We start from the raw sequence: 21,885 nt of genomic DNA on the forward strand, positions 1-21,885 counted from the left end.
GGTGAGTATCTATATCGAGCGCTACACCACCCCCAACACAGAGTCATTTTCCGCTATATTGTCTACCTGCGTCAGTTCCTCAGAGAGTGTGCTAGTGATTCCTTGGTTGAGTGGTGCTTGGTTGTGTTCTTCAGATATCGTACTCGTGGTCGTTCCTCCCTCATGCTGTTTTTGTCGCATGTGTTGCATATCGGCGACGATGCTCAAAGCTTCTTGAGCAAAACGAGAGTGCTGTCTCAGACTAGCACCATATCGGATGAATATTAAAGGTATAGGGAGAAGACCGAGCGAGAGGAAGCCAAATATCGACACTGCACCACCCTTTTTCAGCTCAGATATCCAAGAGACAAAGCAACTATGCATACCTCCCCATTTAGTCCCCAAGTTATCTAGCAGATAGTGGGCCAGCACTGGCAACACAGAAGCTATTAATGACCGTACGAATACATTACACGACGATGCGCTGGATGCATATATTGTGTAAGTCTGTGATGAACTGTAAACAAAACAATAAGCAGGGAAATCGGGATGAGAATAGTAACACCGCTCACTATGCATTGAAGCATGAGAATATGAGATACATCGAATAACCAAATGGAATTCCTGATAAGGTGGGTGCTATCCAGTGTGTCTCCGGCCCGCTAGTCCTAAAATGCCATCCATTTAAAGTTCCCAATAGCCTCATATACGACGCGAACATACCAGGCAAACCAAAACAGAGATATAGGCATCAAAAAGCTAATCGTTCAAAGTTACTATCAGTATGCATAATACAACCATCAGCAAACGATTCACCAAGCAGAAACCACTACCTTAAGGCGGCCTTCTGGAGTGGCAAGGCTAGAACCCTTTGTAGTGACTCCGGGTATCGTTATCGAGTTAGAGAAGCGAAGGATGGGCTCAAAGAACACCATGACGAAGACCATGCCTACAGGAATTGCAAGAAAGGGGAGACCTCCCAAGATGAAAGGGAAATTATGCTTTTGGGGAGTAAGATCCATGGAATGGAACTAAAGTTAGAAATCACGAACCTGCTTTACGAACACCACAGGATAGGCCTCGAAGAAGAAGCTGAAATAACCAATCGGAGATCAACATGTGATCAGTTTTCGAGACTTATATATGCGCACTATATTATTCCATATGCGAGGGATATCCATAATGCTGCTCCTTGGATAATTGGTTCACATGTGATCATAACTTGTGACGTGTATTTAGATATTACCCCCACGGCCAGTACAAGCCACCCACCTGATGGTCTGATAATATGCCTCTGAATCAATTCCATTTTGGATAACTTTCGTACTTCATGAGCGGCATATGCATTTCGTCCTTCGGCACGGAGTCGTTTGGCTTTTCGTGCCAGGAGGGTTGGCCCGTGAGTCTCAGGTAGCATGTACGCTAGGGGCAAGACGGCGATGCTGAAGAAGAAATGTACTCTCACGACCCATAGGCTGCTCAGGTGATGTGTTAGTTAAGCAATGTTGAATAGGATCTGGTGCATACTGACGCCGAGCCCGTGGATTTCGCTGCTACGAAGAAACCAACCAGGGTGCCAAACACAGGTCCTGAAAGAGGGCAGAAGCTACTGCAAAAGCCCATTGAAATCAGTCAGCCTTATGGTCGCATGTACCGGATGATACGAACGTACTAATATAGTAACGCTATGAAAAGCCAGGTGATATCAACAGGTTGCAGTTCTTAGGGAGTCAGAGCTAACCTTTTCCTAACTTCTTCATATCATTGTTGAACATGCTGTGCGTTTATCAGCGCGATAGTGGGAAATTAGAGCGCTTTCGATTTACTCAGCGGAAAGACCCGTCCCACTTCGGTGAAGTTCATAATTATTATTTCGATATCTTTGAGCCGAATAGAATAACGTACTTGTTCAATGGGCATGCGGCAGCACAGCCAGTAAAGAATCGAACTAAATAGGCGCTCCGAACACTGAGAAGGCGATAAATGCAACGACCAGAAAAACGACTCACAGACCAAGATAACGGGAAGATTAGGTGCAAAAGCTGATGGAACGATTGTTACTGGAGCGCAGCAGTATGAGAATAGGGTGGTTTCGCATGAAGAGAATATGTAGCGCACTTATCATTATTGGCCATGAGATTCTATATGCAAGCTGGCGACCATATAATTCACTCATGGGGCCTTGACAGCCGTTAAGACAGATTTAGCAGTATAAATGAACGAAACCTACCCCCTAATAATACTGCTTATCAGCGCAGCTCCTGAGTAAGGTGCATTACACTCACACAACAAAGGTCCGATGGCAAATCCAAGCACATACCACGTCAACCCTGTGCTCGCGATAACTTCACTGACACCATATACCTTTTCAACTTGAGTCTCTCCTGGGGCCTACATAACCATTGTCAGTTTATTTTATGCTGGTGTTAGAAACTTGAATTTACATATGATGATGAACCAAAAACCCTATAATCATTTCTGTTAGCCACCATTGAAGGGAAAACATCCTCAAACGTACGCGCAAAACGACATAACACAAAGCATTGCGACTATCCCCACCTTCCTCCTCTGCGGCCAATTTCTAGGATCTTCTGGGTCATTTGGTCCAAAAGTGACGATTTCGATGTCTGCTTCGTGTGCCATGGTCTTTACGTTTCGCAGGTCACCGTCGTGTAGTCGCAAGGACTTGAGTGAGATGGCGCTGGATGCTATTATAAGAGATGGCTAAGTTTACTGATGGAGTAATAAGCTTCTTTGAGTTCGCAATACCTCGGGGATAGACTAAGCTGCCCGACAGAGACAAAAATACAACTAACCAGTGTGAGCGCAAAACTACCTTCCGCGAATCGGGTTTGAATTTTTGTCGTGTTTACTGATGCTTGGGAAGACTTTGCGAGAATACGTACAGCTAGCAAAAACCCAGCATCGGAGCCAAACCAAAGCTGGTCCAACTTCATTCATAGTAGACCTTCTGGCAACGCAATGGAGTCCACGCGCATACAGCCATTCCGGCTATCACTTTGCCGAATTCCGAAGGTCGAGGAGACCGGTGATCATCAAGTTTACCGGCTGTATAAGTAGGAAAACCTACGCCTGACAAGGCATGGAAGCTCCACTGTAAGGCTGGAGAGTAATTACTACTGTGATAATTCAGCAGATTACAACTAGAAGTCATGTCGGGATCGACTTAGTGCCCAAAATATCATTTAATATGATCTCAACACTGCATAATTTGACAGTTTCCGTGATGTAGTAGCAGCACAAACACGATATATTAACAGAACACTAGACACTATGACACCCTTAGTATAGAAAAAGTGAACACTCGGCTGTGCTTTCGCCCGTTGTTGTGTGGATAAGAGAGTTAGCTCACTGACCAAATTACAGTCATGAGTCCCTCAAAGTGACAATGGACAGTAAAAACGATCGAGTTTAATATCCAAAATGTTTATACACGTGCATTATAGGAGATAAAGGGCTCACCATATCATAAGGGCAATTTGACATGAACAAAACCATCGCGCTTCCTGTACTTTCAATGGCGTCGCAACCTACGTACCTGGTTAAGCTACATTTTCGATACTGCTCTATTGCCAGCGTAGCAGTGTTGTTGCGGAGAAAGGGAGATACTCACTTCCAAGTAAGATATGGCAGTGGCATTCACACATCAAGGATGGTGACATGGATTCAGACCATTTGATACACAGGCAAAGGCATGGTGCATGATAAATGACCATGAACGTAATTAAGTCGAGCTCAACCTGTGTGTGGTCACTGCGTGGTTTAAGCGCAAAATCAGAGAAACCTCACATCGTTTATACGGCTACGAAAAGCTTACGGAAAGTTGCCACAGGAGGGTACTGGACCGGCAGCCCTATTCGCGGATATCAAAAATGCAGCTGACTTGATTTTTTGATGCGGCGAACGGCCAAGAGTATGCTCCGGGCATAATTCAATCGTCTGTGTTTGGCAAGCTCAGACGGCGAGCCAGATAAGTCTTATTTTTGGACTTCAAATGTGGTGTGGTATAGCTCGAGAAAGCAAAGGAACCTCATCGTGGTGGGTCCAAGTTGTCCAACGATGTCCAGCGTTCATCCACGTTCATCGTCGCTCTTTCGCAGGCTGGGGTCATCGCAGATCCGACATCAAAATGAACACCAAAGGCACAGGCTTTTCACAGTAGACCGTCGCACGTGCGCCACCATACCCAATCGGAGGTACGTGTTGCGTTGGGGACCCCTGGAGATGATGATAGCCCTCATAGCAGACGGTGCCCTGAACGCTCCTTGGAGACCCCGAACACGTCAATATTGGCCAAGGTCTCGCATGGCTCCGCCATCAAATAGTGGAAAATGCATGCGATAAGTACTACCTTCGATCGCTCGACACCGTCACCGACCTTTTCCTTTCCCCTTCCCTTTCCTTCAAATAATGGCCGGAAGATCCACTTTATCCCGCGTTTCCCTTATCTTCGCGTGAGTCTTGTGCCCTCCAGGCGGTATTTCTCGCTCATTCAGCCAAAATAGCTGTGGAACGGCGCTGTTCTCTGATGGTACATTCACTACTCGTACTTGTCCTCCAAACTGCTGACATACTCCAACAGGATATGCTAATAACATCATTGGAAGTGGTACGTCACAAACTCTACGCGCCCAGTCTTCCTATTTGCTAACTTCTACAACTCAGTGAACACGCGTTAGTCGAACTCATATATGCAATCTCGTCTTAATTAACGATACCATGCAGTTCTGGGACGCATCTATGGCACTGCTGCGCTAACCTCCAAAAATTACAGCAACACTCTAAGCAGTGTCGCTTTTGCTGGCACTGTAGTTGGTATGCTCGCCTTTGGGTACATTTCAGATAAACTCGGTCGTAAATTTGGAATGGTGAGATGCATTTGCATTCGTCTGGATATCGCTTCCAAAATCATTGACATACAGCGTGTTTAGATGAGCGCCACAGCTATCGTAGCATTATTCTCTGGTCTATCTGCAGCCTCGTCAGGGGCTAATCACAGCTTCGGTGGCATGATTGCGATGCTTTGCGCGTGCCGGTAAGGGATCGCTTGTTTTAGCCTATTTTCCATACTGAATACCTGTAGCTTTCTACTTGGTATCGGGATCGGTGCGGAATACCCTTGTGGATCCGTCTCCGCATCAGAACAGTCTGAAGAAGAGGGAATATCCAAAAATGCTCAGCATAGATGGCTTGTTTTGGCTACTAGTAGGTGGACCGTTACTTGGCTATATGCTGTACTAATTATCGCAATCATCTCATAATAGACTCTATGATTGATTTCGGTTTCGTTGTAGGCGCATTCGTCCCTCTAGTTCTTTACTGGATGTGAGTGGTGGCCTTTTCCACCCAATCCACTCTAACGCGGTTTTTAGATTTGGTGACAACCATCTCCGTGCAGTATGGCGCTTGTCTCTTGGGTTGGGTGTCGTTCCTGCGGTTCTTGTATTTTTTTGGCGTCTCCGGATGGAAGAACCTACTAGGTTTAAGAAAGACTCTATGAAGAATACTCGCATTCCGTACCTTCTGGCCTTTAAACGCTATTGGAAGGGCTTCCTGGGTATCGCCCTTTCTTGGTATGCTCGTGTTGATCGTATACCGGACCAGATTTCTCATCGTGCTTGCCTCCTCATTTATTATCTCTTAGGTTCATCTATGATTTCATCACGTAAGTCTCTAATGATTCAATGTTACTATATGCTGACAAGCTGTGGTTTTTAGCTATCCGGTAAGATATGGATTGATTTTGTCTATTGCACACGATGGTTTATACTATACAGTTCGGTATCTACTCTTCAACAATCGTAGACAGGTAAGATTACTTCTTATGTCATTGATTCTACTACTGCTCACATACAACTTGTAGCATCACTGGAAACAGCACTTCGTTAACTGTAGTTTTTGGTTGGAGTGTTGTCATCAAGTGCGTAGCACTCTTATCTAAATTAAACCAATGATATTGACTTTTCTATAGCTTATTCTATATTCCTGGTTAGCATTTCAGATATCATTCCAGTTCTTCTTTACCTATTTTCGTCATCAAGGAACCATTTGCGGAGCTTTCGTCATTGACTTCCTTGGTCCAAAGGCTACCATGGTAAGCTTTTTGCCTTCACGCTGTGTTTTGTTTCCGGCGTAGACCTTATTTTTAAAGATTACTGGCCTCCTTGCGCAAGCTGTCATTGGGTTTATCATGAGTGGCTTGTATGATAAGTTGACGCAACACGTCGGTGCCTTTGCTGTATGCTATCCATCTGTTCCTCATAACTTTCCTATCTGACTCCGCATTAGGTAGTATATGGTATCTTTTTGAGTTTCGGAGAGTTTGGTAATGATTTTCAATGTCTGCGGGCTAAACGTTCTACTCATGTTGACCGACCGTCCTTCGCAGGTCCGGGTAACTGCCTCGGTGTACTGGCTGCCAAGACTGGTCCTACTGCTATTCGAGGCCAATATTATGGTATAGCTGCCGCGACTGGAAAAATTGGAGCATTTATCGGGACTTGGGGTTAGTAATATTATTCCTCGTTCTTTTGACATCTTTCTTATCGTCTTCGATTTATCAGTGTTCCCTATCATCATCAATGGTAAGCACAGGTGGTTCCTCAGCATCTACGACAGCATTTAATGTTAGGGACGTAGACTTTGGTGGCTCCACTTCCCAGAAAGGAAACACTGGCCCGTTCTGGATTGCTAGCGGTAAGTCCTCGTCATGCAGAAAAACTTATTTACTCTAACTGATTGCGGCTTTGAGGTCTTGCAATCTTGAGCGCATTGGTCACCTTTTTCCTCGTCAAACCTTTGTCTCACGACGGTATGATAGAAGAAGATGAGAAGGTAAGTTCACCAGCCTTACCTATCACAGAATATATTCTCATCGAACTGACACTCCCTTTCAGTTCCGTGAGTATCTCGAGGCACACGGCTTCGATACTTCAACTATGGGTTTGCACGAAACTGAGACCACGTCAACGGCGAGCATTGAAAAGTATGACGATACTGAGGAGAAGGTGGTTGCTGCGGCTTAGAAAGCTTGAACGATTGCTTTGATGTATAATGAACAATCTGCTTTCTTGGAGTTGTGGCACCTTTGCCCCGGTGCTACTGTACGTTCTCGTTTGTTTGTTTGTGCGAGGTAGCTTGTTGTCTTATTACTTCTGATACCTTAATACAATATACACTACACTCATTGATTGCTATATGTACTCCCATGCAATCGAATCTATGACATTGACTGCTCCCTTAGTCAAACACCAGTTCATTAATTACGAAGCTGGCCTCAAAAGGAAAAGACGCTTGAATAACTATAGTCTCCTGGGGTTCTTGTGGACGGAAGTAGGCAAGGAGTCGGGATAGAATATCCTGAGGAACAGGGACTAAAGTCTATGATTGACAGTGAATAATACATAGAGTATTTGGTTACACAAAGTACTGGAGAAACCCAGAAGATTTAAATGGCACCATGCGATCAATGCTGCATTGCCTCGCCACTTCCCCCGCTCGATTTTGTGAGCTCATTTCTGTGTCATGATCAGCGAGGGATCAAAGGATACTCCAGATGAAGACTGAAATATGGCGCTTACCTTAGCTGTACGCTGAATTCCTCCTCGATGTCGTCGTCGTCCCAGTTGTCCTCCCAAAGCTTATCTCCTCCCGACTTGGCAGCTCCCGGAGCAGTGCCATTTAGGTGAACCAGATCAGTTTGAGAATCATCCCAGTCTATGTAATGGAACATGAGGATCGAAGTTTTTCATAGTTGTTGCTGAGATGAATATCGCACCTGCAGTAGCGAATTCCTCAAACTCGTCATCCTCCTCGAGACTGCCAAGATGAGGCTGCGTATTCTCCTCTTTCGTCTGCTCTTCAGGCTTTTTGGTCTCCTCTGGCACTTTGGAGGTAGATGCTGAAGAGGACATTGTTTCGTGGGTGGTTAGGTGATACTATCGTGACCTTTGCAGTTCACTGACGCGTCGGTGGCGCCAAAAAGAACGTGAGAAACAATATCCTCTTTGGACACAGTGAAGACTTAGGGGTCGACCACACAGAGTGAAAAAATACTGAAATCAGTCCGTCTACAGAGAAAGAGAAGATTATTGTTATTGTACATGTACAGTATATTCAAAACAGTAGGCTGTGGTATATAAAATAATAATAGAGTGTACACTGGTCCGCAAATATCATCCTCTAGAGGCATGCCGAAGACCATACTGAACTGTCCGTACCAGTGCAGAAGGTAGTTCGTCAGGTTCCTCATCTTCAGATTCACTATCAGAAAGAACACTTTCAGTATAGCGAGCGTTCTCGCTTTCATCTGAAGGAGGATAATGAGGCCGTTGCTCCTGCGCACTCGGTCTAGCTGATTTGATCTTCGTGTTCCGCTGGGACCGGATGGACTGTGGGGGAGTGAACGGTGAATTCGTCTTCCCTCTCTTCAAACTTTGAGGTACGGTTGTCGTAATGTACACTTCAGGTACAGGAAGAGTCTTGACCGAAAATAGCTTTGGGCGTGCAGGAATTCGTAGCATGATCTTGGAGTTCTCTGATTGAGCCTGCCTAGCTACTGTCGAATTCTTCTTAACAGGAGTCTTATTGCCCCGACCTGCGCTGACCGGTGTACGAGCCCGTCCCTTGGCTGTAGGCGTAAATGCACCTTTTCGTTTAGTCGGGCCTTTTTCTGACGCGGCCGCGCTGATCTTCCGCTTCTTCCCACTTTTCGGTGTGCTCGTAGCGTCCTCGACCCCTCTCTCTATAGCCAAAGCTGCATTTTCCTCTCTCTTCCTCTTCCTCTCGATCGCCGCTTCTTTCGCCGCAGCCTCTTTCTCGATCTCATCATCCAGTATGCTCGCAAAATCCTGTGCGTCTCCTTGCACCCAAGCATCAAACACTCCTTCCCACTCCCTCGTCGGAACCGGGAAATCTAGGTTGAGATAAATCGATTTGATGGGCCGCTCTTCGGTCGTCAAGGATTCTGGAGATCGACGTGGAGAAGGTATGGGTGTCGTAGGTTCCATAGAGACTTGAGCGCAAGCATCCTTCGCCGCCGCCGTCCCCCTCGCCTTCACCGCCTTTGCAAACTCACGAACAATCCGTTTCGTACCAGGTACCCTCAAACTCGTACCCACCACCAACAATACATCCGCGCCACTTCTACCTTTCCCCTTTGCGCCACCCACAAGGTCTCTCCTCACCACTTCTCCTACATCCTCTCCATCCTTATGCATCTCGTTGTAAAGCACTACGCTGGGACGCAATTTTCCCACACCTCGAGGGCGTTTACCGACGAGCTGACGCGTTTCTTCCATCCGTGTACATTCGGGGCAATAGGGCGGCGCACCCGATATGAGTGATGGGAGATACTGTTCCAATGGGAATGAATGGGTGCATGTTTGACAATGCAGGGTTTGAAGCGTGCCATGTAATGGAATACATCGAGGTGTTTCTGTAGAAGAGGACGAGCAACTGGACTGCGACGACTGGTTCGCGTGAGGCGACATTGTACTCGAGGATGCGATTAAGTCCTCGGGAGAAGGACCTGGTTTTGATTTAGAACGGGGCTTATAGCGCTTGTCCTCAAATTCGGGAACGCCAAATGTGAGACCGGATTTCGACTCAATGGCATCAATGTTCTGAGTGTATACCCTAAGGAGTCCGCCACGATCATCGAGGGTGCGAAGAAGGCGGTGGAACGAAGTGGGCGTAGCAGATTGAGATAGCTCTGATAATTGTGCTATCATTTGACAGAATAGCGAGGTAGTGTTTTCGGACTGAAAGTATTGTCAACACCGACTTTACGAAGCTGTGCATCAAAAATAGATAACCATAGCCCGCGTTCATGATTTGACGAGAAATATTTAATCATGCCACGAGCGAATCGAATACACCGAGAGGAACACCAACAAACAGCAGAGAGTAACCAAAACGCTTACATTGAATACCGATGCATCGAATAGATCTTTTCCAGAAGTAAGGGATTCCTTTGGGTTATCACGTTTTAAAGTCTGGAAAAGGCCATCGGGTGATCTAAAGTCAGGAATTCCAGCTTTCACAGAAATACCAGCACCTGAAAGAAATGAAGACATGTGTAAGTCCAACGCCCCGTCAAATGCAGATTTCTGATGCCGACGACGTACCACACACTACTACCAAACGCTTTGCTTTCATGATGGCCTTCACAACCCTCCGCACCTGTGTAGATGGGTCTGCAGAGTGCACCAAAAACGGCGGGGAAGTTGGGGGGGAAGAATCAGCCTCCAGAGGCATAAAAACCGTCATTTTTGGTTTTTGATTGAAGACAGGAGACCTATGAGGATGTGGTTCAAGTTCGAAAGCCAAGGGGTGAGGCCAAAACCACATAGGAACCGCCGGCTGAGCGGTGGCGCGGGAAACTGCAGGTAACGTAATCCATTTATCTCATCACCCCGTTTCCGCGCCCGGTTCCGTGCCTTGGTGCAGTGGGGGAGCTCGAGCTTCTTGATTTCAAGAATAATTGCTTTGGTGTTCATGCTTTCTTACTAGTTATGTACATTTTCTTATATCTAAATAGTGTATCCCTCTCAAGATCAAGAAAAACAAAATATAGAACAAGCAGCAACATTGTTTAGCAGCGTCGCTCACCTATTTACGCAGTCCAAAATGCTGTTACAGTTCCCCAAATCATCATAATAACCGCAATTGTCAACATCGCGGCATCAAAAAAAGCACACCGACCAGCCAGAGCGACCTTGGCAGCAAATGGTCCTATTACACACAGCACAAATGCAGTGAATGAGCCGAGGAAGGCCATGCTCGAACTGAATTCCGGGATCACGATGGAAACCAGTACTGATCAAGATGCACAGACGATACGTACCACAACCGTCAAAACACGGTTCAGCAAGCATCGACTTGCAGAAAGCTCTGTATGCGCAACGCTTGTATGCTGGCTGAGGTCTTCTTTGGTTATGGTGGTAGACCTAGCATCTAAACCAAGCCAGACTTCAATCGTCATGTTGAGCTAAAACATGACGAGCACCATGACCAAAAGACCCAAATCAACTATATTGTAGCTTACCGGTCTACTTGAAAGTGCAAACTTGGACCTAAAGCCAAAGGTAAGCTCGTGATAGATACATATTGATATGTCCACTCACAACGGTGCGATAAGAAGCATCCACATGGCAACCTTGTTCAATAAAGGACTGTATCCAGGCGTCGCTAGAAGGTCTCTGCTGATCTGCGTGATGCTTAATACAAGGACAAGGACTTGGTCAACTGTATTCCTTACCTCATCGTGGACAAATACACCGAACATCAGGTAACCAGCGTAACCAATGACAGTGTATAGAAAAGTGGCGATAACCTAAGAGAATGAGTCTTACTATCTTCGTTAGGAGATGGTAGAACACCACTCACAAATGCCCAGTTAATCATATGGTCGAACTGTGAGGGATCAGTCATGTCACGAGCCAAGGAGGGTATTACTGCATGCCCAGAGAACTAGAAAAGTGATAATCATTCATTGCAAGAAATTTGATAGTGAGAGGCACAAAACACTAACACCAGCCACAAGCAAACCAGGCTCCATAAACTGCCTGGACTGTCCGGCTTTGTGAATCCATCGAAAAAAATGACAATAATGATCAGCAGAGTAGATACCAAGTCCAACATGGATGTATAGGATAGGAATGATAACGGGAAAAACAAGGTGGGTACGATGCTAGAGGAGAGTTGGATCAGAATTTACAACATACATATAAATGAGGGATTCTTACATGACAAGAGACATTATCTTGTACGTGTTTACAGAGTGTTGTTGCAAGATGGAATATAGCAAATCAGCCGACAGCGTGATAAGCACAACACTAAATCCAATATCAGAAGAGCACGTGATAAAAGAACAAATAGTATACCTCATACAAAAAGGTTCAAGGCAAAACATGACGCTAGTCAGAAGCGTAGAACGGGGTCCAAATGCTTTCCGCCCTATATCTGCATACGACCGCAAGCGAGGATCTGCAATGATGATGCAAGCGAGATGAGCATTGTACCACCTATCCAGCCAGCGTAAGCAAATGCCAGTGGTTCAGATAGCATACCAACCCCGAGTAGAATGGCAATAGCGTTGAACAACTACGGATAATTAATTCACACTCGCTAATGTCAGGTATAGGTGTACTCACTGTTTGGCCATAAGGGCTTCTACCGCCATAATCATATGGTAGATTTTTGTTGGAAGCGACGGAGGGAGGCCGGCGTAAAGATGATTCGAGTTCACGATTCGGACACAGGACAGTGGACGAGCTTGTTCCAAAGCCTATCTCCTCGTGAACTGAAGGCATCACAGGTGATGCAAATGACATCCTCTGTTCAAGCAATGGCGTAACCTCATCCGCTGTTGCATCAAAAGTGGCAGATCGTTGGGAACTCGTACAACTGAGAGTACAGCGAGGATCATTTCGGCGTTGGGATCCAGGTGTAAAATCAAGTGCAGGCCAATCGAAGGCTCTTCGTGTATCTTCTCGTTCATGAGATGTGGTACAATTGTTGTCAGCTGTCGTTTCGTTGTCAAGCACTATGTGAGCCTCTTCATCACCATGATCATGGCCGCCGCTTGAATCTGAGTTGGAGGGTATATTAGACGTCGCAAAACACTGCGAACGGCGCCCTGTAATCCACGAGATAAATAACATCAGTGGTAGAAGGATATATTACTGACAAGTTGAGAATGCGTCCTTCATGCTTGCAGTATTAGAGGCAGTACCATACACATATCCCGAGTGATCTGATACAGATGTCATGTTGATGTATGGATCTTGTAAATGAGTTTAGCCAAAATTTCAAAAAATGGCGGCGCGATGGTGCAAAAAGCCACTAGTACAAGTCGGACTGAGGTGAGAGTGTATGTGGGTCGGTTCCAACCAGGATGGCGGTAACACGTATGTATTTATGGTGTCTTCGTGAGGGTCCGAGGAATCTCAGCGGGACAGAACCAGTCCGTTAACATTCTACGCGAAGAATGAAGGATATGGCAGAGAAGTTATGCCCGGTGATGGATTGATGATGGAGAGGTGTTATACTGTCAGATCAACGATATTGTCAGTTCTTCCATATTTCCACATATGCAAAAGAATGGGAAGCAAAAACCCATATGTAGCTCAGGCGCCAGCGAGAACCAGAGAAAAGATTGACATTGACAACAAATGTGGATCAGGGAATACACAATATGGCCTGGCGCAACGATGGACAGATGGCGCACAAATGATTGTCGAAGACAACACACAGCGAATACAGTCTAATATGGAAGCCTGTCAGTCGGTGACTCCAATTAAACTGTCAACGATATACCACCCCCACTGGCAGACTGTGCCACTTTACCGTGACTTGGTCTCCGAATAAGGTATTCTTCTGCTAACCTGTAGGACACAAGCAGCAACTGCTCACAGCTTAATTCTCCGCTGTAGCATTTGCATGACGCATATTCGAGTCCTATCAGAGTGTAACGGACGGTTTACGAGACTAGGACAAGGTGCCAGTGAGTGAAATAAAGGTTTTCCAATTGGTTCGATGGATCGGCGACTTACACAATACTTGGCGATGACTACAAGCCAAGGTTGAACACTGGTTGAACATCAACCTGCAAGACGTTAATATTGCCAGTGCAACGTAATGTGATCGAAGGCTGTCCTGCAACCTGCTCCAAGCCGTCGGCAAAAGTCGAAACGTGCGGCGAGCCCATGTATGTACCTTCAGTTGACCATCAACATGCCTAGAGGTTTAACCTCGACCTGTAACCTGTTCTAGACCGTCATCGGTCGAAGTCGAAACGTACGGCAAACACCCCTTCAGTGAGTTGGCCCCCAACCCTGCTGGGTGACCACACCGGTTGACCATCAACGTGCCCAACGGGTTTCACCTCAATCTGGGAAGACATTAGGTGATGCTCCATATGTCGGATGCGCTGAAACCGAAGCTGGACTTCCTGTATGGTACGACTGCCATACAAAAACGCAAGTCGCAAAGGTAATTTCTTTTCTCTCCCAAACATCCCAACACCTGATTAACAGTATTCTTGATTCACTCGTAGTGCCTATGAACGGATCTTCTGACTCTTCCCCTCATCAATCCACAGACAATGCCGATTCTACTGTCGTGCGCGCAGGGACGAAACGTAGGATAGATGCTCTTGAACAACAAGTTGAAGCATTCAAGCACGGAATACAAAAACGAACAGTGTGAGCTCTGATCGATCAACTTTTTAGATAGTTCCCATTTCTTACATGATCTGTATAGGGACACAGCTTCCTGGGCTAGTCAAGGCCGCGGCATTCGACGTTTAGTTACCTAATTTGATGCTGTGTGCGACGTAGTTGCTGCCTATGATCGCAGGGATGACGGTGACGACGGTGAAGACAGTAGTAACTTCGGAGATTCTCAGAATTACACGGAGGAGTGTGTTCTTTCCCACATTTGCCATATAAATTTTACTGACGGACTTATCATAGTGAGACTCGCCTTTACAATGGGTTCAAGGAACTTATGTTTTATGTTCCTTCTCTCAAGAAAAAATTGAGTGAGATGCCCATGAACAATAGGGAGCTGACTTCTGTATATAAACAGGCGAGTCTTATATTTTTTTGTTAGCGTTGTTCCTGATATTCAAGTTTACTATATCAAGCTTACGAAGGGGGCAGATGGTGCTCGTGGGGATGATGCGAGAAAAATGAAACCAGCTGTGGTTTTGTGGCTATCAGAGCTATTCCCAACAACATCATCGCATTCCCCTCTTGATACAGTTGACAAAAATGGACGGGGTTTTGCTCATAATCTCACCGGATACCTACTATGTCCCTGTGAGTATGACTGGAATGACAACAGGTGAGCCATAATTAGTTTTCACTATACTGTATCAAGCTGACTGCCTGTAAAACAGCGTCAAAGAACAGATCCGAGATCGACACCCCAAGTTTCTCGTCACGGCCATGAGCTGGCCTAGGTTCCTTTATTCAAAATACACCAATGATCCTGAAGACCTAGAGAAAGGATTTCTACAAGGCACGTTACTTTTGAAGGTTGGTATGTTCTCCTATTTGTATTGGGTCCTTTTCCCAGATCATCTTCGATGCATATTCTAGGCGTACAAATTTGTCTTTACTTCACCAACGTCGGCACGTGATGTCAAGGATGAAGAGCGTGATCCTCCTCCTCTTCACAAACGAACAAAACGTTTAAACCAAATTCGCACAAGAGGACATGTAGCGTCGCTACTCGGAATGCATTCTGTAATGCCTCGTTCTATCGCGTACATAGCTGTCCAGGTGAGCTTTGGCTTTTCCTTTGTATATATTTTCTAACCCTCAGCTTGTAGTTACGGTTTGCCCTCTCGAATGTGGGATCATGGCGATCAGACGACGGTGATTTTGATTATATTTTATTTTAAAACAATATCGTCGACTTCTTCGAGAGTCCACCTGGTCCTACAGCCGTCGCAGAAGTCGAGAATCTCTTGCTGTGGTGGAATAGGTACTGAATTCTAACAGCATTTACTTCTCGGGGCTTGAAGTCTGTTACAGGAAAGTCTTCGGTCCTTCACAAGCTGCCATGTATAGTCCACAAGCTGTTGAAGGCACGTCAGTCGCTCGACTAGCTGCTCAACGTGCCGCTCGAGAATGTCGAGCTGGGAACCAAGGAGTCTCTTAACTACTGTATCATTTTATTTACTAGATGCACATTGTTCTAAATAAGCAAGGTATAATATTGTCACCTCTTTCTCTGGGAGTCGTGATCGTCCGTAACTGTACCACATTTTTGTGCCTCGACAGAAGTCTTGCAAAGCCTCAACATTATGTGTTTGCATGGGCCACACAAATAATCATTTCGTCGCTTTATCACTAATGATCGGGTGTTTCACTATCTTACAAGCCAATGTAATTATCCCTGATATTCCTCGTGTTGTTGAATATGCACGATACAAGCTAGTAGTTGCGAAGAACATTATCGTGCTTTTGCTGTATGCTTTTCATACTGCTTCTAAAACAACATGTTTCTACTTCTGCGAATGTATGTAATGTCTACGATTTTTCCTTGTGTCTTCCCCATGCATCTGCCATTTTACAAATAAACAGTAGGTTGAAATAAATCTAGTAAGACGTTTAAGCTGAAAGTAGCTTATTCTGTGAGGAGCATAAAGACATATCATCTCGCAACATATCGGGTCTTTGTTTGCTTATCCATAGCTTCTGATACGCAGACTGTAAACTATTGACAGATCTTCTGTCTTTCCTATATTTCCTGTTCCAGATATACCATTGTAAATTGGTGTATTTATGCCAGAAGTTTCTCAGACGTGACTTACTCTTTAGTGTGTAGCAGGCTTTTCGAGATATCAGCATCCATTTTGTTTCATACATGGCATTGTAAAAGCTGTACATATTGCTGAAAGTTTATCGACCTGCAAGATTTACCTCCATTTTTATCAGGCTCTCTGAAATATCGGCATCATTTCCACAATCAGGCAACGCAAAAAGTAAATGAGAAAAATCTACTACTTTACAAAAAGGCATCATTTTTCACTTCATGGTCAACGTGTCAAATCTAGCGTACATGTTGTAATTTAATGTCAAATATTTCACATTTCCCAACCAATCTGTTCCAGATATATCACTGGAAGGTTACATATTTTGGCTGCAAGTTCATCAATACCTGTGATTAATCTCTTACTTTCGGCAGGCCTTGTAAGATGCGAGCATCATTTTTTCAAATGAGCAATGCGACAAAATAAGTGATAAACATGTGCTACTTTATACAAACATTTCGAGTTTTTGCGTTGATGCCAAGAAGAAAATATTGTAGACATCATGATATGTGTTTGCCAATGTATCCCAACATTTGCTTGTCCTACATTAGTGCAAAAAATTCCTGGCGTATCTGTATATCTATGTACTTTTTGTTACTAAATTTCATATATACATCATCATTGGCCGTATTGGCAACGAAAATGTTCATTGTAAGGCCTTGGTTGGCATTGTAAATTCGGTCATAATAATACAGGTATTATTGTTATTCTTGCCCTTATAATGCTAATATAATCTCATATCATAAAAATCAGATTTCGTTGATGCTAGGTGGTCAGAAACTATGCAGATCATGTTCTCACATACAATCTTTAGTATATAAACTAGCATGTTTGCAATATAATATTGATTCAATATTCGTATAGAAAACACTCCTTTCTCCTCCGACCCATCCGACTCAATTCTGCGACACCCTGATGACGACTTTTCCTACATGCTTCTGCGACTCGAGATAGGCATAAGCATCAATAGCTTTCTCGAACGAGAACACCTTGTCGACGACAGGATGGATCTGATGAGCCGTGATGAGGCGGTTCATATCTTCAAATCTATACAGTAGGGAGGTAAAGGTGGAAGTTACACCTAGCACTTTGAAAGAGGTGGTGATCTAAATCAAACTTACTGCTTGACCGACCCGATCTGGATTCCGCGATAGATGAGAGCTTTGCCAATCGCACTTCGAATGTTGATACCTTCACTGCCCTGGAACACGAATTGTGTCAGCGTCCGTCTCACGAAATGATGAGTGTGAAAGAATCAGACATCTGCGACGACTCCAATTATACTGATGCATCCAGCATATTTTGCCGCTTTGGCGCATTTCCCAATTGTCCCAGAACCGCCAACCTAATTCGAAGTTGGATGAATATCTAGTCTCGAAGAGCCACAAACAAATTGAGTACCTCGATAACGTGGTCCACACCTCTACCGTCAGTCTTGAATATTCGTTAGTATACTCCTCAAGATGTATGTGAGAATGGAGCGCAACATACAATTTTGAGGATCTCCTCATCCCAGTTCGGAGTTTTGTTGTAATTGATGACATGTTTGGCACCGAGTTTGCTAGCTATCTTGAGCTTCTCATCGGATGAAGAGGTGGCAATGACAATAGCTCCTGAAGCAATCGCTAGCTGGAGACCAAAGCTAAGAGAAAGAGTCCAGTAGGTTGGTGATAAAAAATGACAAGATGAGAATAAGCCTTACATTGAGACACCCCCAGTGCCGAGTACGAGAACATAATCACCCCCTTTGACGGGAACTGGGCCCATAAGGGCGTTGTATGCTGTCAACGCGGCACATCTAGAGTGATTATAAGCAGGAAATAGGATGGGTATTGAAATGGAACACACGGCAAAGTCGAAGCTTCTTCATATGATAGGTGCTCCGGCACACGTACGAGCGACTAGTGACCGATGAGTTAGAATGGGACGAAGTAGGGGAAATGATATGACCTACGTGAACAGGTACATTGATGTACTCTCTCAAGACACCATCAATAGGGCCTCCGAGACCTGTCGCTTGACTCTCTTTTGTGGGGTCTCCGTGGATGTGGTCGAGGGCAAAGTTTGGGCATACACGATCACCGACTTTGTAGTTCTTGACGTCCTGGCCTACTGCGATGATCTCACCGGCCATGTCGGAGCAAGGAATGTCATTTTTCTTTTGGCTATTTGCAAATTGTGGTAAACCACAACTGTAAGTCTGCAAAAGAGTGAGAGGCTTACTTGGGATAGCGACCCTTGGAAACCGTAAGGTCACGGTACTGTGATAGCAAGTATGTTGAGCCATTAGCGTGAGCATTTATGATGTCTAGGCGGCGGCACATACCTGCAACGAGACGGCATGAACCTTGAGCAAAACTTCTGTAGCTTTGGGCTGAGTAAGGGGAGAATCCTGCAGCTTCAAATTCTTATATTCGTCGCCCTAAATAAGAGGCTGGTTAATGAGGGGCTCGAATTAGATGATTGCAGATAGAGACCTGGCTGCGGTATTCACGGGTGGATTTGGGGATGGACATGGTGGGGTCGTGCTAATATGTTAGGTCTCTGCAGCCATGTGGGGTATATATATATACGGAGGAGTTTGGCTTGAGGGATATATTGTTTGTAGTAGGGCACACAATCTGTAAGTCGAGGCCAATTTAACTGTGCGGGTCCTCCTTCGGTGCTTTTAAGTGACCAAACGGTACCAGGTTTGGCATGCAAAATGAGTAAGAAAATAAGCAGATAGGCTGCAGTGGAGTACGTGTACATCATCCTATATCTAGACAGTAGATCTTCTGATCCCTCTTGAGAGAAACAAAACGCAGGGCAGAGATCGACAGTGTTCCGCAGTCCCTCGCTCATGCAGTCCAGAAAGCTGCTACAGTTCCCCATATCGCCATAATGATTGCGATCGTCAACATCGCCGCATCAAAAAGGGTACACCGACCAGCCAGAGCAACCTTGGCAGCAAATGGTCCTATTACACATAGCATGAACGCAGAGAACGAGCCGAGGAAGGCCATGCTCGAACTGAATTCCGGGATCATGATCGACACGAGTACCGATAAAGATGCGCAGATGATACGCGCCACAACCGTCAAAACACGGTTCAGAAAGTGTCGACTTGCAGAAAGCTCTGTATGTGCGACACTGATATGCTGGCTGGGGTGTTCTTTAGTTGAAATGGTAGGTGTTGTATCTAAACCAAGCCAAACTTCAATCGTCATGTTGAGCTAAATTATGATGAGTACCAAAAGACTGAAAATAGCTATATTGTAGCTTACTGGTCTGGTCGAAAGTGCAAACTTAGACCTAAAGCCAAAATTAAGCTCGTGATAGATACACATTGATACATCTACTCACAACGGGGCGATAACAAGCATCCACATGGCAAACTCGTTCAACAAAGGATTATATCCATGTGTCGCTAGAAGGTCTTTGCTAATCTGCGTATTACTTAATACAAGGACAAGAACTTGATCAACTGCGCTCCTTACCTCATCGTGGACGAATACACCGAACATCAGGTAACCAGCGTAACCAATGACAGTGTATAAAAAAGTGGCGATAACCTAAGAGAATGAGTCTTACTATCTTCGTTAGAAGATGGTAGGACACCACTCACAAATGCCCAGTTAATCATATGGTCGAATTGCGAGGGATCAGTCATGTCACGAGCCAAGGAGGGTATTACTGCATGCCCAGAGAACTAGAAAATGCCAGTTGGTTATTCAAAAGAATTCAATGATGGGAAACGCAAAAGCACTTACACCAGCCATCAACAGCCCAAAAGCTACTCCGACCTGACTCCAGTTTCCTGGACCAAAAGACGTTTGCGCAGGGCTCCATAAACTGCCTGGACTATCCGGCTTTGTGAATCCATCGACAAAAATGACAATAATGATCAGCAGAGTAGACACCAAGCCCAACATGGATGTATAGGATAGGAATGATAGCGGGAAAAACAAGGTGGGTATGATGCTAGAAGAGAGCTGATCAGAATATACAACATACATATAAAAGAGGACTCCTACATGACAAGAGACATTATCTTGTACGTGTTTACAGAGTGTTGCGGCCAGATGGAATATAGTGAATCAGCCGATAGTGTGACTAGCACGACACTAACTCACTTGTCAGCAGTGCACATGATATATGAACAAATAACATACCTGACAGCAAACAATTCAAGACAGAAAATCACGCTAGTCAGAAGCGTAGAACGGGGTCCAAATGCTTTCCGCCCTATATCTGCATATGACCGCAAGCGAGGATCTGCAATGATGATGTGAGCCAGAAGTTTAGCACTAGAAAAGCTTAGATCAGAGTATCCTTTAATACAGTGAATTATGATACCTACGTGTAGCAAGTGATGAATGCATAGAACACGATCAGCATGGTACCACCTATCCAACCAGCGTAGGCAAACGCCAGTGGCTCAGATAACATACCAACTCCGAGTAGGATGGCAATGGCATTGAACAACTATTTGCGGATAATTAATTCATACTCGCTAATGTCACGTATATGCGCACTCACGGTTTGACCATAAGTGCTTTTACCGCCATAATCATACGGTACGTTTTTGTTGGAAGTGACAGAGGAACGCCGGTGTAAAGATGGCTCGAATTCACCATTTGGACATAGTACAGCGGACGAGCTGGCACGACAACCTATCTCCTCCTCGTAGACTGAAGGCATTACAGACGATGCGAAAGAAATCTTTTTTTGAAGCAATGGTGTAGCTTCGCTTGCCCTTGTACCGAAAGTTGCAGATCGTTGAGTACTCATACGACCGAGCGGACGGCGATGGTCATTTTGATGTAGGGTTTCGGGAGCGCAATCAGGCGCAGGCCAACCGAAGGGACTTCGTGTGTCTTCTCGTACATGAGGCGTAGGACAATCGTCGTCAGCGTCGTCATATTCTGGTATGATATGAGCCTCTTCATCGACATGATCATCGCTTAGATCTGAGGTGGAAGGTATATTCGATGTCGCAAAATACTGCGAACGTCGCCCTGTAATTCCTATGATAAATAAGATCACGACAGAAGAAAAAGATATAACTGACAAGCTGCAATTGCATCCCTCACGCTTGTAGTACTAGAGGCAGAACCATACACAAAACTTGACTGATCTGGTGCGGATGTCATGAAATGTGGATCGAGCGAGCGAGGCCAACAAAGACGTCAGATAAAGGTAGCAAAATGGTACGAAGAGACACTACGAGGGAGACTTCAGAGATGAGAATCAATATGGGTTGGCTCCAACGGCCATGACGGCGGTCCCTACTTATGGTGCCCACCTTCATGAAGGTCCGAGAAATTTTCAGCGGGCCAGAACCAGCCCGTTCTACGCGCGCAAAAAGAGCATTATGACACTAAGTTCCGCCCGGTGAGTGAATCGATGCGACTGGGCCGAGGTGTTATGCTGGCAGATGCAGATCAATGATGTCGTTTATTCTTCCATATTTCCGAATATGCGAGAATGGACAAGAATGGACAAGCCGTGACAATAGGTACTCAAGCTCAAGCGATTCAGAGAGCAAAAGAAAAAGAAAAAGTTATCACCAACAA

At 45.1% G+C, this 21,885-nt stretch overlaps 9 protein-coding genes across 9 annotated transcripts; 3 read left to right on the forward strand and 6 right to left on the reverse strand.

Moving 5' to 3' along the window:
- Positions 1-21: 21 nt before the first annotated feature.
- SERLADRAFT_438336 (uncharacterized protein) lies at positions 22-2,622 on the reverse strand (the record flags this gene model as incomplete). Its single annotated transcript, XM_007318678.1, has 15 exons — positions 22-496; positions 552-647; positions 703-738; positions 796-980; positions 1,032-1,071; positions 1,131-1,200; positions 1,252-1,454; positions 1,511-1,585; positions 1,652-1,664; positions 1,721-1,755; positions 1,806-1,826; positions 1,885-1,947; positions 2,300-2,370; positions 2,424-2,445; positions 2,498-2,622. The coding sequence occupies 15 exons, from the start codon at positions 2,620-2,622 to the stop codon at positions 22-24; spliced, it is 1,530 nt and encodes a 509-aa protein (XP_007318740.1).
- Positions 2,623-3,268: 646 nt separating this feature from the next.
- Positions 3,269-3,764, forward strand: SERLADRAFT_468436 (uncharacterized protein; the record flags this gene model as incomplete). Its single annotated transcript, XM_007318679.1, has 1 exon — positions 3,269-3,764. The coding sequence occupies one exon, from the start codon at positions 3,485-3,487 to the stop codon at positions 3,677-3,679; it is 195 nt and encodes a 64-aa protein (XP_007318741.1).
- Positions 3,765-3,985: 221 nt separating this feature from the next.
- On the forward strand, positions 3,986-7,223 carry SERLADRAFT_468437 (uncharacterized protein; the record flags this gene model as incomplete). Its single annotated transcript, XM_007318680.1, has 23 exons — positions 3,986-4,038; positions 4,101-4,454; positions 4,506-4,531; positions 4,583-4,609; positions 4,666-4,674; positions 4,726-4,868; positions 4,932-5,035; positions 5,084-5,205; positions 5,265-5,325; positions 5,373-5,573; positions 5,645-5,665; positions 5,719-5,725; positions 5,778-5,809; positions 5,864-5,920; positions 5,972-5,988; positions 6,042-6,094; positions 6,152-6,238; positions 6,289-6,325; positions 6,389-6,505; positions 6,564-6,584; positions 6,640-6,696; positions 6,752-6,834; positions 6,897-7,223. The coding sequence occupies 22 exons, from the start codon at positions 4,411-4,413 to the stop codon at positions 7,023-7,025; spliced, it is 1,455 nt and encodes a 484-aa protein (XP_007318742.1).
- Positions 7,224-7,360: 137 nt separating this feature from the next.
- Positions 7,361-7,947, reverse strand: SERLADRAFT_390420 (uncharacterized protein; the record flags this gene model as incomplete). The annotated part of the gene is made up of 3 exons (XM_007318681.1): positions 7,361-7,517; positions 7,581-7,716; positions 7,778-7,947. 3 exons carry the CDS (start codon positions 7,911-7,913, stop codon positions 7,466-7,468), a joined length of 324 nt encoding a protein of 107 aa, XP_007318743.1.
- Positions 7,948-8,092: 145 nt separating this feature from the next.
- On the reverse strand, positions 8,093-10,320 carry SERLADRAFT_449479 (uncharacterized protein; the record flags this gene model as incomplete). Its single annotated transcript, XM_007318682.1, has 3 exons — positions 8,093-9,761; positions 9,924-10,057; positions 10,128-10,320. The coding sequence occupies 3 exons, from the start codon at positions 10,267-10,269 to the stop codon at positions 8,175-8,177; spliced, it is 1,863 nt and encodes a 620-aa protein (XP_007318744.1).
- Positions 10,321-10,572: 252 nt separating this feature from the next.
- On the reverse strand, positions 10,573-11,145 carry SERLADRAFT_468447 (uncharacterized protein; the record flags this gene model as incomplete). Its single annotated transcript, XM_007318683.1, has 3 exons — positions 10,573-10,990; positions 11,048-11,075; positions 11,127-11,145. One exon carries the CDS (start codon positions 10,875-10,877, stop codon positions 10,686-10,688), a length of 192 nt encoding a protein of 63 aa, XP_007318745.1.
- Positions 11,146-13,152: 2,007 nt separating this feature from the next.
- SERLADRAFT_468448 (uncharacterized protein) lies at positions 13,153-16,109 on the forward strand (the record flags this gene model as incomplete). The annotated part of the gene is made up of 12 exons (XM_007318684.1): positions 13,153-13,372; positions 13,437-13,507; positions 13,581-13,711; positions 13,777-13,820; positions 13,903-13,995; positions 14,060-14,207; positions 14,266-14,424; positions 14,478-14,850; positions 14,906-15,044; positions 15,108-15,290; positions 15,341-15,495; positions 15,546-16,109. The coding sequence occupies 4 exons, from the start codon at positions 14,696-14,698 to the stop codon at positions 15,410-15,412; spliced, it is 549 nt and encodes a 182-aa protein (XP_007318746.1).
- A 952-nt stretch (positions 16,110-17,061) lies between these two features.
- Positions 17,062-20,693, reverse strand: SERLADRAFT_390430 (uncharacterized protein; the record flags this gene model as incomplete). Its single annotated transcript, XM_007318685.1, has 19 exons — positions 17,062-17,374; positions 17,449-17,528; positions 17,589-17,672; positions 17,729-17,761; positions 17,819-17,969; positions 18,030-18,125; positions 18,176-18,228; positions 18,282-18,492; positions 18,551-18,588; positions 18,654-18,749; positions 18,805-19,542; positions 19,594-19,621; positions 19,673-19,755; positions 19,807-19,881; positions 19,935-20,018; positions 20,080-20,290; positions 20,344-20,433; positions 20,482-20,616; positions 20,670-20,693. 11 exons carry the CDS (start codon positions 18,841-18,843, stop codon positions 17,224-17,226), a joined length of 1,032 nt encoding a protein of 343 aa, XP_007318747.1.
- A 503-nt stretch (positions 20,694-21,196) lies between these two features.
- SERLADRAFT_390439 (uncharacterized protein) lies at positions 21,197-21,577 on the reverse strand (the record flags this gene model as incomplete). The annotated part of the gene is given in 3 exon segments (XM_007318686.1): positions 21,197-21,228; positions 21,245-21,327; positions 21,381-21,577. Coding segments are annotated over 2 exon segments (165 nt in total), but the record flags the coding sequence as incomplete, so codon positions are not given.
- Between the last annotated feature and the right edge of the window lie 308 nt (positions 21,578-21,885).

Source organism: Serpula lacrymans, assembly GCF_000218685.1.
Source record: "Serpula lacrymans var. lacrymans S7.9 unplaced genomic scaffold SERLAscaffold_7, whole genome shotgun sequence".
Classification (NCBI taxonomy): domain Eukaryota; kingdom Fungi; phylum Basidiomycota; class Agaricomycetes; order Boletales; family Serpulaceae; genus Serpula; species Serpula lacrymans.